We start from the raw sequence: 13,300 nt of genomic DNA on the forward strand, positions 1-13,300 counted from the left end.
GGTTGGCATGAAAGGCTCAGCTGCTCCAGTTCTCAGCGCAAGGTGTGCCCCAGCTCCCGCCCCTGTGGAAACTGACGCTGATAAAATCCAGCGCGTCCTTGTCCCTTAACGCCTGTACTCAAAGCCCCCCTCCTCCTTTCACCTCTTCCCCCTGCTCCTGCCTCCTTCTGGCTTCTGGTGCGGTGATCTCTTTTTCGCTTTCAGGATTGGCCTTGACTGTACTTCAAGCTGGTTTAAGGGCTTCAGCTGGATAAACGGTGGGGGTAGGGAGAATATCAGGAGATTCCCCTTCACCCAGGCTTTCTCGCCACCTCCACTTCCAGCTCGGCTCCAGGGTGGCCACCTCTTTGTCATCACCGTTCTCCTGAGCTGCTGAGATTGGGAGAGTCGAAGTCACCTTGGGGCTTCTCTGTGGTCCCTGGGGATTTCCTTGCAATTTGATTAAACAGCTTGTTTCTCCCAACCCGACTCTGGAGTTCACCCCTGCTGTGAAGCCTGAGGGCTCTCGCTGGGGACTTCACCTACTCAGAGTGACCTGTAATAAACACATCTTATATAGGGTGCTGGGCTCGGGAGGGGTTCAGTTTTTCAGCAACACCCAAAAGCTCCTAGTTCGTCCTGTTACCTCTATCAACAATAATGATGACAAAAATAAACCTGGATAACGCGGTGTAATCAACTTGCATAACGGACAAAAACTTTGCAAACTCCAAAGTACTTAAATGTCTGTTATCTCATTCTGTCTTGACCACGCCTTTGAAGGGGTCCTACCTACATTTTACAAATGAGGCACCAGAGGCCCAGAACAAGGCAGTAACTCCTCCGAGCTTCCTAATGTTCAGGGGTGGGACCCAGGGAGTCATCGACTAGGCAAGAGGAAACTGCTGCTTTGCTTCGGCGGTTGGAGGGAGGAAGTGATGCTAATGGGGGTGAGAATGTCATGGAAACCTTAAAAGTAGCTATCAGGACTGGATTTGAGTGGTGGAAAGAGTGAAGCCTCGGGCAGGTGGCAGGCCTGGTGCTAGTTTCAGTACTACTCCAGGGAGCCTTCTTTGAACCCCTCTGAGGCCCTGTGTATATTTATCTCCTTTGCCTGAAGAGAGGTGGATCTTACCCTGTCTTCCTCCAAATTAGAGTAGATTTCTTTTGCACATTCCTTCCTCTATCCATTCAGTCAGCAAATGAATCTCACCCTAGGGCAAGATTGTTACCAAAACCAGCACCAGTTCTACTGCTCTCCTACCTCTGGATTCCTGCCCTGTGGTTTTTCAGAAGCCTTCTCAGTGCTCTTAGTCCATGGTGCATGGTGATCACAGCTTCCTCCTAGTCAACTCAATTCTGTAACTTTGTATTTGGACCTGTGAAATGTAAGACTAATTTCTACTTCTGGGTGGAAAGATTTACAAGGGCTTCCTGGAAGAGGTAGCTAAGTTGCCTTTTGGCAGATGGAACTGAGGCAGAACTCTTAGGGGAAACAGTGGAGGGACTGCTGCTTGGACAGGCTCTAGGTATCACCTGGAGAAACGGAGAGCAAAAGCAGGGCCCTGGCCCATATCTTCTCGGGGAAGTCACTTCTCTTTGGGCCTCAGCTTTCCTGTTTCTTTCTCTTTCCTTTTTTTTTAAATTTATGTGTATTTATTTATTTATTTATTTATTTATTTATTTTTGAGACAGTCTCACTCTGTCGCCCAGGCTGGAGTGTGGAGTGCAGTGGCGCTATTTCAGCTCACTGCAACCTCTGCTTCCTAGATTCAAGAGATTCTCCTACCTCAGCCTCCCAAGTAGCTGGGACTACAGGCGCATGCCATTACGCCTGGCTAATTTTTGTATTTTTTGGTAGAGATGGGGTTTTACCACGTTGGCCAAGCTGGTCTCGAATTCCTGATCTCAGGTGATCCGCCCACCTCAGCCTCCCAAAGTGTTGGGATTACAGGTGTGAGCCACTGTGCCCGGCCAGCTTTCCCATGTCTAAAACTCCCCTGAGTTCGTGGATGATGCTCATAGCTTTGAGAGCCATGAACTGCTGAACCTCTTGTGGTCAAGGCAGTGGGTGTTCATTCATTCAACAAATATTTATTCAGGGCCTTCTATGTTCAGAAACTCTCTTTGAGGTACTAGGACATAGAGAAGTCAGACTTATGGTGCTTCTGTTCCAGTGGTGGGGGAGAGAGATACCCCAAAAGGTAAACAAACACATAATATATAGTCAGAGAGTTATAAGTGCAAGGGAGAAAAATAAAGCAAAGTAAGAGATTGGGTGAGGAGGGAGATGGTCAGGGAAGACCTCTCTGAAGAGATGACATCTGAATGCAGTTGGGGAGTGAGACACACACACACACACACAGAGAGACTGGTGGAAACGGAACTACAGGAGTGCAAAGGCACTGAGGTCAGGACAAGTTTGGTACATTTAAGGAACAGAAAGAAGGCCATCGTGGAGAGAGGTAGAAAGTGATGTTGGAGAAATAAGCTGAGTCACATCAGGTAGGGCTAGGTTGGCTAAGCTAAGAAGCCTGATGTCATTGTGAGTGTACTAAAAGCCATTGGAAGGTTTTGAGTAGGGGCATGACTTGGTCTGATTTCCTTACAAAGGTGGCTCTGGCTACCTGGGGGGTTGGGGGTGCAGGTTACCCAGTTAAGAGGTTCTAACAGTGGTTCCTGTGACAGATCATGGCAATCTGGATAGAATAACTGGAGTAGAGGTGACCAGAGGAGAGAGAGAGACTTTGGAGATGGGGTTGATAGGACTCACTAATGGAAGTGATGTGGGATTGGAGACAAACTCCTGGGTTTTTGGTCTGGGTAACAGGTGAATGATTGATGGTGCTGCTTAATGAATGGGGATAACTTGGGGGAGAGCAGTTCTGGACAGAACAGAAGGTATGGACAGTCAGGCAGCTGGGTATGACGGAGGACCAAGAGTGTGTGCGCCAGAAAGTGATTATAATGGGCTGAACGTGGTGGCTCACGCCTGTAACATCCCAGCACTTTGGGGGGCTGAGGCTGGAGGATTGCTTGAGCCCAGGAGTTGGAGACCAACCTAGGCAACATGGCAAAAGTCCATCTCTACAAAAAATGCAAAAATTAGCCAGGTGTGGTGGCACGTGCCTGTAGTTCTAGCTACTCAGGAAGGACATGGGAGGATCACTTGAGCCCGGAAGGTCAAGGCTGCAGTGAGTCTTGATCATGCCACTGCACTCAGCCTGGGCGACAAGCAAGACTCTATCTCAAAATAAATACATAAATAAATTTAAAAAGAAACAAATGGCTGGGTGCGGTGGCTCACACCTGTAATCCCAGCAATTTGAGAGGTCAAGGCGGGCAGATCACCTGAGGTCTGGAGTTCAAAACCAGCCTGGCCAACATGGTGAAACCCTGTCTCTACTAAAAATACAAAAATTAGCTGGGCGTGGTGACACGCACTTGTAATCCCAGCTACTTGGGAGGCTGAAGCAGGAGAATCGCTTGAACCTGGGAGGTGGAAGTTACAGCGAGCCGACGTCGTGCCACTGCACTTCAGCCTGGGCAACCAAGTGAGACTCTGCCTCAAAAAATAAATAAATAAAAATAAAAATAAACACAAGACAAAATGGACTTTAAGGCAAACATACTACTAAAGATAAAGTCACTTAGAGAATGTGCAGTTCACCAGCAACATATAATGATTCTAATCTTAAATGTTTCTAGATAATATAGCCTGAGAATATTCATAAAGCAAAAATTTGTTTTAAAGTTATTATAATGATAGGCTGGGGTTCTGGGATAAAGACGGAAGTGAGGTCACAGAAGGGGATGATGGACAGTGAAAGGTGGAACCACTAACGTGTTGGTGGCCTCAACTGAGCTGTTGCTGGAATAGGGATCCTAGAATTAGGGAGTGAGAAGGATAGGGCATGGTGGGGAGAGTGTGGATCCTTGACATGGAGATTTAGGAGGTGGTGCAGTTTTTGATAATGATGCGATCTGGGCTATGACCATGGGGGTGGGTGGCTGACGTGTGGTAACAGGAGAAAATCACTGGGATGGAGTGAATGGCTCAGGTACATGGACCTAGATGCCACAAGCTTTGTTTGTGTTGCAGAACAAGATTGTGGACCAGTGTGAGAGGCTGCAGTTACAGAGTGCTGCCATCACCAAGTATGTGGCGGATGTCCTGCCGGGGAAGAACCAAAGAGCAGTGGTAATTCCTCTTCTTTCCTCTCTACTCGGCCCCCTCCTAGGATAAGGCCTTAGACTTAGGGACTTGGGCAAGTCTAGGGTCCCTTACCAACCTCACAGACTCATTGTGCTACTAGCAAAGCTTCCGATCCCTCAGAGACTCAATTTTACCATCTGGGCAGGGTGGGCTTGTTCCTGTACCATACTTGGTGCAAAGACTCTGCTAGCAAATGACTTTCTTGGGTATCTTGGCATAGGGGATCAAGAAGGGTCGTATTCTTCTACCAACTGGTCATTTTCTGCCCAGCTCCAGAATTATAAAATAACCTTTTACACTGAATATTCTCTGTGACAATCTTATGAAGTAGGTAGCAGTAACATCCCCATTTACAAATAGGAAAATGGGTCCTTATAGAGGTTAAAGAGGTTAACTGACCTGCCCAAGGCCCCCACAGCCTCCTGGCAGTTGGTTCTATGACCTGGATCTTCTGTCTCCTAGGCTAGTGCTCCTTCTGCTACATCCCACTGCTGATTCTTTTTTTTTTTTTTTTCTTTTTGAGATGGGGCCTCACTCTGTTGCCCAGGCTGGAGTGCAGTGGCGCGATCTTGGCCCACAGTAACCTCTGCCTCCCTGGTTCAAGCGATTCTCCTGCCTCAGCCTCCCAAAGTGCTGGGATTACAGGTGCCTGCCACAATGACTGGCTAATTTTGTAAATTTTTAGTAGAGATGGGGTTTTACCATATTGACCAGGCTGGTCTCGAACTCCTGGGCTCAAGCCATCCTCCCTCCTTGGCCTTCCAAAGTGCTAGGATTACAGGTGTGAGCCGCCATGCCTGGTCTCCACTGCAGATTTTTTATTCAGTGGACTCATTACCACTGCTGTGTCATCACTTTCAAGTATGCCTATCGGGGCAGAGCCTATGAATTTCTTTCTGCATATCCCCTCCCTCCCTTCCCTATAGTACATGGAGCAGACTTGGTACCACATTAGTCAGAGTTCTTTTAATTGCATGGAACAGAACCCAGTTGAACAAGTATAAGCAAAATGGGGCGTTTCCTGACAGGACACTAGGGGGATCCTCTTAGGACCTAAAAGGGGCTAGACCAGGAATCAGAAAGCTGCTAGGAGTCCAGGCAGCTACTTGGTGCCCATCTATGCTTTGCTTTGCATGATGGTCTCCATCTCCCTCCCCTGCCCTCTTCCCCTCTTCTTCTTTATCCTTTTTATTTTCTTGTCTTACTGCATTGGTTATGACCTTAGTACTGTGTTAAATAGAAGCTAGTGTGGCAAATCCTGGCTTTTTTTTTTTTTTTTTTTTTTTGAGACAGAGTTTCACTCTTGTTGCTCGGACTGGAGTACAATGGCGTGATCTCGGCTCACTGAAACCTCTGTCTCCTGGGTTCAAGCGATTCTCCTGCATCAGCCTCCCATGTAGCTCGGATTACAAGTGCCCAACCACCACACCCAGCTAATGTTTTATATTTTTAGTAGAGATGGAGTTTCACCATGTTGGCCAGACTGGTCTTGAACTCCTGACCTCAGGTGATCTGCCCGCCTCGGCCTCCCAAAGTGCTGGGATTACAGGCGAGAGCCACTGTGCCTGGCCTGACAAATCCTGACTTTAAGAGGAAAGCTACCAATATTTCACCAGTTATTTATTTAACAAATCTTTATTGAGCACCTACCATGTGCCAGATACTGTTGTTCAATGGATTAGGCATTCCCCAGTGAACAAAACAGAAATTCCTATTTTCGTGAAGGCTACATTCTTGTCACAGAAGAGGGACAGTAACAAATAAAATATATTTTATGTCCAAAGGTGATACGTGCTACGGGGAAATATAAAACAGAAAGGGGAATAGTACGGGTTGCAATTACATGTGCTGTGACCAGGAATGACTTCATTAAGAAGGTTGAGGCTGGGCACAGTGGCTCATGCCTGTAATCCCAGCATTTTAGGAGGCCGAGGCAGGCAGATCACGAGGTCAGGAGTTCGAGACCATCCTGGCTAACGGGGCGAAACCCCGTCTGTACTAAAAATACAAAAAATTAGCAGGGCATGGTGGCGGGCACCTGTATTCTCAGCTACTCGGGAGGCTGAGGCAGGAGAATCACTTGAACCCGGGAGGCGGAGGTTGCAATGAGCTGAGATTGCGCACTGCACTCCAGCCTGGGCAACAGTGCGAGACTCTGTCTCCAAAAAGAAAAGAAAGAAACACTTTGGCTGCTATGTTTAGAAGTGATTATAGGCCGCAGAGGTTAAAGCAGGGAGACCAGTTAGGAAGCCATTGTAATAATCCAGGTGGGAAACAAGTGTGGTCTGGACCCAAGCAATGGTGGCAAAGCTTGTGAGAAGTGGCTGGATTCTGCATATATTTTGAAGAGGCAACAGGATTTGCTGATGGACTAGATGTAGGCTATGAAAGAAAGAGAGGAGGTGTCAGGATAACACTTAAGTTTTTTTATTTGAGCAACTGGCAGGATGGAGCAGCCATGAACTGGGGTGGGGAAGGACTGCATGTGGAGTTGGTTGGCGGAGGCAGGGAGGGGAGTGGGGGAGACCAGGCATGCTAAGTTGTTGTGGGCATGTTACATTTGAGATGCCTATTTGACATCCAAGTGAAGGTGCTGAGTGGGTAGCTGCATATATGAATTGGGAGAGGGCTGGGTTGGAGATATAAATTTGGGATTTATCAGTGTATAAATAGTATTGAAAGCTGTGGGAGAGGAAAGCTGTGGGAGAGGGAATGAGTGTAGACACGAAAGAGCAGCGGTCCAAAGACTGAGCCCTAGGGCACTTCACCTCCTATTGAGAAGACGGAAGGAACTAGCAAAGGGGACCAAGAAATCAGCTAATGAAATAGAAGTAAACTAAGAGAGCAGAGTGTCCCAGCATGGGTTCCAAGGAGGTGGGAGAGATCACTGCTCTCAAATGGTGTATATTTATTTAACTGTCTTATCACAGGCATAGATTGACGTGATTACCGCCACAATTAAAATACAGAACAGTTCCATCACTAGGACTGCTTGTGCTACCCTTTTATAGCCACATGTACCCTTTCCTATCCCCTTGTATTATTGTTAATACAAAATTTCTGAATTTGGATTGCTAATCTCAGTAAAGCATTTTTTATTTTTGTTTTAGGATTTTTGCATGTATGCTCAGGAGTGAGATTAGTCTATGAATTTCATTTCTTGTACAGTCCTCATCAGATTTGGTATCAAGATTATGTGAGCCTTATTCAATGGATTGGGAAACAGAACAACTCTTTTTTCTTAAGGGTTTACTTAAGATAAAGTTGTTCTTAGTTTTGATCAAAGTTGTCACAGGTTTGACTATTAGTCTTTAGAACCAGCTTCTAGTATTTTTGATCTGCTCTTTTGTATCTTTGTCTTAATTTCATTATTCTTTCTTTTTTTTTAGACAAAGTCTCACTGCGTTGCCCAGACTGAAATGCAGTGGTGCAGTCATAGCTCACTGCAGCCTTGAACTCCTGGGCTCCAGTGATCCTGCTGCCTTGGCCTCCCAAAGTGCTTGGATTACCAGCATGACTCGGTACTGTGCCTGGCCTGTAGAGTTGTATATATATATATCTCTCTTAAGCTTATTCATTGGGCTGAGCATGGTGGCTCATGCCTATAATTCCAGCACTTTGGGAGGCCAAGGCAGGAGGATCACTTGAACCCAGGAGTTCGAGACTTTTTTGGGCAACATAGGAAGACACTGTCTCTACAAAAAATTAAAAAATTAGCCAGACATGATGGCATGGGCCTATAGTCCCAACTACTTGGGAGGGTGAGGTGAGAGGATCACTTGAGCCTAGGAGTTTGAGGCTGCAGTGAGCTATGATTGCACCACTGCATTCTAGGCTGGGTGACAGAGTGAGACCCTGTCTCAAAAAAACAAAAAATAAAAACCTTTTTTTTTCTTTTTTTGGGACAGAGTCTTGCCCTGTCACCCAGGCTGGAGTGCAGTGGTGCGATCTCAGCTCACTGCAGCCTCCACCTCCCAGGTTCAAGCAATTCTTCTGCCTCAGCCTCCTAAGTAACTGGGATTACAGGCTCCCACCACCAGGCCCAGCTAATTTTTGTATTTCAGTAGAGGCGGGGTTTCACCATATTGGCCAGGCTGGTCTCAAACTCCTGACCTCGGGTGATCCACCTGCCTCAGCCTCCCAAAGTGCTGGGATTACAGGTATAAGCCACTGTGTCCAGCCACAACTACACTTTTAAAAGGATACTTGGGCTATTTTTCCAGCATTTCTCTACTTTATTCTGAGAGGGTTTTCGGTTTGTCTACTCTCATGTGTTGAGAAAGGGAAGTTTTTCTTTTCTTTGCTCTCCTTTTCTGGGAATGGCTCAACAAACTTGTTGAGAATGACTAGAATCTTTTAGGCAGGAATCAGAATCTGATTCATCTTGGGTGAGGATCTGTTTTGATCCAGGATCACACAGTACAACCATGGTTTCAGGGGCCCACCCTGTGGGTAAGGCATTAAGGTGGGATAAACAGGAGAATAATAGTGGGCTGGATGCAGTTGCTCATGACTGTAATCCCAGCACTTTGGAAGACTGAGGCAGGAGGATCGCTTGAGCCCAGGAGTTCAAAGCTGCAGTGAGCTATGATTGTGCCACTGCATTTCAGCCTGGGCATCAGAGCAAGACTCCGTCTCTTAAAGAAAAGAAAAGAAAAGAAAAGATGAAGAAGAGCAATAGTGAATGAATGTTATTGAACACATAATGTAGCAGGCTTTGTTCTACTTGCTTTATATATATTAACACATTTAACCCTCACCATAGCCTTATGAGGTAGGTACTATTATTATTCTCATTTTACAGATTAGAAAATAGAGGCATAGGGAAGATAAGGAATATGTTCCAAGTTCCACAGCTAATGAGCAGAGCAGTTAAGATTTAAATCTAGACACTATCTCTAAAGCTTAATTTCCTGACCACTATGTTATGTTGCCTCAAGAGCACACTATAAACTTGGAGTCTTACCTTCTGGGTTCACTTGCCATTCACTTAACTACTCTCTCCTCCCTGTAAGGCAAACTGTGGGTCTCAATGTTTTCTGTAAAATAGGAATGATTGTCCTGTGCACTGTACAAAGCAAGTCTTCAGGGACAGGGCATAGGGAAAGCTGCTGGCTATCCCTGACTTTCTGACATGAAGGAGGCAGTTCTATGCCCACTTGTCTGGCAAGAGTACAAGTGCAGCTGCCTTATGCAACAGGTGCCCTTGGGGAGGATTGGTTGCCAGGTGGCATCTGGTATAGGGGAATGGGACTGGACTGAGAGTCAAGAGAATTGGGTTCCAGTCTCAGCTTTGCTACTGAATTGCCATGTGAGCACTACCAAGAGATCTTTTACTAAGTCAGAAAAAATTTCCTGGGTGGGCACAGTGGCTCATGCCTATAATCTCAGTGCTTTGTGGGGCTGAGTTGGGCTTATTTATTGAGCCTAGGAGTTTGAGACCAGCTTGGGCAACATGGTGAAACTCCATCTCTATTAAAAAAAATTTTTTAAAAGAAAAAGTTTCCCATTCAGTCAATATTTGAGTACCTACTTCATGCCAGGCACTGTGCTAAGAATTATAAGAAGACATCTGTTAATTGTCTGAGAATTGATTTCAGGCCTCTTCTGTGGCAGATAAAAATTCTACCACATAACCAGTTGAAATGGACAGCTTTAGGAAGTCATCAGTTTTTTCCCTCAAACATGGTGAAATATCAACTGTACCACTGCTGGTATGGATCCTGCTGATGGGGATGACTTTTTAGGGCCTCTGCTCTGCAATTCTGTGATTCTCTGACCTTGATCCTTTGACCTTGTATTCCCAACTGTGATTAAGCAGAGTATTCTAATTGGGCTCTAAGTCCTGCCCAGGTCTTCCATTATTTGATCGTGGCTCCCTGAGATATGGCCTACATGTCTGCATCTCAGATTTCTTTACCCTAAACCGTATTTGGGAAGTCTTAAGGCAGAGATGTCAAAGTAAAAGGCTTACCTGCTATTATTTCCACTACTAAGCCCATGGCAGACATTGCTAATCAATCTCAACACTCCTTTCCACTGAGCCTAAACCCTCTTAAATCCTAACCGGGGCTTTGCACAGACCACCCAACTCCTCATTTTATCCCTCATCAGAGCATGGCCAGTGCAGCGAGGGAACTGGTTATCCAGCGGTTGAGTCTGGTGAGGAGTCTTTGTGAGAGCGAGGAGCAGCGGTTACTGGAACAGGTGCATGGTGAAGAGGAGCGGGCCCACCAGAGCATCCTGACACAGCGGGTGCACTGGGCCGAGGCGCTGCAGAAGCTTGACACCATCCGCACTGGCCTGGTGGACATGCTGACCCACCTGGATGACCTCCAGCTGATTGTAAGTCAGGCAAGGGTGAGGGCATGACCAGTTGGCCAGGCTCCCCAAAAGTCTGAAAATATCGAGAATGTTTGTCGGTATGAGGAGGGTGGAAATGAGAATTCGGCGCAGGGATGAGTGACAACGATTCTTTGCTTGGCCAAACTTTAGTCAGGCTTCTGAGCCTTCTCCCAGGCCCATCTGTGCACTTCATTATAAAATCCAGTTTTTGCAAAAGAACCCTGCTAAGTCAGTGTAGCCAGAAACCCCCATCCTTGATATCTGATCATCCTTGATATCTGATCAGGTTCCTCATCCACCACCATCCCCTAGGTGATGTCTGATCACTGTGTTCTGTCTGCAGCAAGAATCCTGTTAGGTAGGTTTAGCCATAATCCCCCTTACCCCCAGTGTTTCCTCTTAGTAATTTTCCATCCACTAACCCCACACCCTGCTCCTTAGCTATAAATTCCTGCCTGCCCACGCTGTATTCAGAGTTGAACCCTGTCTCTCTCCCATTGCAAGACCCCATTGCAATGAGGTCTTGCATAAAGTCTGCCTTACTGTGCTCTAACAGGTATCATTGAATAATTTCTTCTCTGACATGAGGCAAGGGAATAAAACTATGTTTCTTTGGCACTGATAACAGTTTTCTTTTGATAGTCAATGTGTACTGAGTGCCTATTATATGTGAAGCACTGTGCTGTGGGGCAGAGTAACGAGATGCAGCTGTCAGCTGCTCCCAGCCTTACAAAGGAGACAAATACACTAACTGACAATTAGGATATGGAAGGATATGTGCTATGGTAGAGGAACTCACCCATGGTAGGGACGGACAATCCAGGCTAGGAGAAAGAGGGGTCAGGGAAGGTTCCTGGATGAAGCGACTTAGAAGCTGATATCTGAAAAATAAGACTAGCTGTGTCAAAGGAAGTGAGGAGGTGGAAAGAGTTCAGGAGCATGTAGAGGGAACACTGTGCTCTGGGGAGCTGACAAGGTCTTCGATATGAAAACACAGAGCTCATCCTTAATCCTACCACCCAGAAATCACCATGATTCATATTTGGTACATAGCCTTTCAAAGTATTTTATATAGATAGGCAGCTGCCTGCAGTTTTGAGGGGAGAAGGTGGCATCTGAGTCACAAGCAGGGGAAGGAGAATGTGGAACACCTGAGCTGTCCCACTGCCTCTGCAAGTAGGGCAGTTTCTATGACTGCTCGAAACTGTGCATTCATTTAGTCACAGTATCCATGGACAGAGTATGCTCTTTCACAGACACTGGGACAGTCACAATAGAAGACTCAGAAAGAGTCACAGCCACCCAGGAGCTGACAGTTTTCATGGGGGATGCTGTCAGGTGAACAGGTGATGGTCCTGAGTGGAGTTGAGGGGAATCCAGGATGCCCTGGACATGGGGTAGAGTGATTCATTCTGAGCATGTATTATGGGTGTGTGTGTGTGTGTGTGTGTGTGTGTGTGTGTGTGTGTAGAACAGCTTAGCTTTATGCTGGTCTTAAAGAGTAGAAGTTTTTATTCTAGAGTCCACATGGAGCCCTTTCTGGTAGTTAAATCTGTCCTAGCATTGACTCCCTGCTGGGTATCTGGTGCCAAGCTTGACTTTGTTTTCTTTTCTCACAGCAGAAGGAGCAAGAGGTTTTCGAGAGGTGAGTATAGACCCCATGATTTGACTGGGTAGTCTTGGAGACCCTTAGGCCTCTTCACACTCCACTGCCTTCAGCCCTGCTGCTCTTGGGAGAATGCACAGGGTGTGCAGCTGAGTGGCTTTCCTGGAGCCTGGCTCTGTGGACAGGGAATGTCTCTGCCCTTGGCTTAGAGAACTGCTTTAAAACACATGGAAAGGCAGTGGAATACTTAGTAATCCAAGGCTTGCCACTGCTTTCTTAAACTTCCTCTATAAAAAGGTAGTCACCCTGCTGGAGGGCTTTACCACCTCCATCTGCAGATGAAAATGTTGAGACTCTAAAAGGGGAAGGGATCTCCCTAAGCCTGGAACCAGGGGTTGGACCCATCTAACACTTGCCCCGGTACTATTGCCTCTGCCTCACTCCTCCTTTCCCTGATGGAGGAATCTTTGAAACTTAAGTCTGCATTACCACTCAAATTTTGCATTTTAGCTCTTAAGTAATAAAAGAATTTCACCAGGTCCTGCCTGAGTTCTAAAAGAGTTGAGGGCCTGAGGAAGTTGCCAAGAGGACATAATTTGCCAGGCAGAGTAATTCACAAACCTTCTGTGTGAAATTTCAGAGCTATACTTAGGGAACACAGTCCATTCTTCTTATTTATTTACTTATTTTTCTATACTTCAATGAGTATAAATTATTTTTATATTTAAGTTTCAATAGCAATACATATGTGCATGAGAGGAAAAAATCCAATATAAAGCCATTTAAAATGAAAAATGAATCTTGCTGGGCATGCTGTCTTACACCTGTAATTCCAGCACTTTGGGAGGCCAAGGCAGGAGGGTAGCTTGAAGCTAGGAGTTTGAGACCAGCCTGGGAAATACAATAAGACCTGATATCTACAAAAAAATAAAAAATTAGCCATGCTTCGTGCTGAGAGCCTATAGTCCCAGCTTCTCAGAAGGCTGAGACAGGAGGATCACTTGAACCTGGGTGGTTGAGGCTACAGTGAGCTGTGCTCACACCACTACACTCAGCCTGGGCAACAGAGTAAGACCCTGTCTCAAAGAAAAAGAAAAATGAGTCTGCATTACCCTTTCCCAATGCCATTCCCTGACAGCGATGGGTTTGAATAG

At 46.2% G+C, this 13,300-nt stretch overlaps 1 protein-coding gene across 5 annotated transcripts in view; it reads left to right on the top strand.

Annotated features, from left to right (window-relative positions):
- Positions 1-13,300, top strand: part of BSPRY (B-box and SPRY domain containing) — a 35,042-nt gene that overhangs the window by 617 nt on the left and 21,125 nt on the right. For 3 of the 5 annotated variants that reach the window (XM_032164936.2, XM_058445202.1, XM_058445203.1), the window contains exons 2-4: positions 4,082-4,180; positions 10,310-10,540; positions 12,160-12,185. In XM_032164936.2, coding sequence (XP_032020827.1) covers positions 4,082-4,180; positions 10,310-10,540; positions 12,160-12,185 — 356 coding nt within the window. The remainder of the gene's footprint in view (positions 1-4,081; positions 4,181-10,309; positions 10,541-12,159; positions 12,186-13,300) is intronic. The other 2 variants (XM_058445204.1, XM_058445201.1) reach the window with 1 other exon arrangement.

This window comes from Hylobates moloch, unplaced genomic scaffold, assembly GCF_009828535.3.
Source record: "Hylobates moloch isolate HMO894 unplaced genomic scaffold, HMol_V3 SCAFFOLD_10, whole genome shotgun sequence".
Classification (NCBI taxonomy): Eukaryota; Metazoa; Chordata; class Mammalia; order Primates; family Hylobatidae; genus Hylobates; species Hylobates moloch.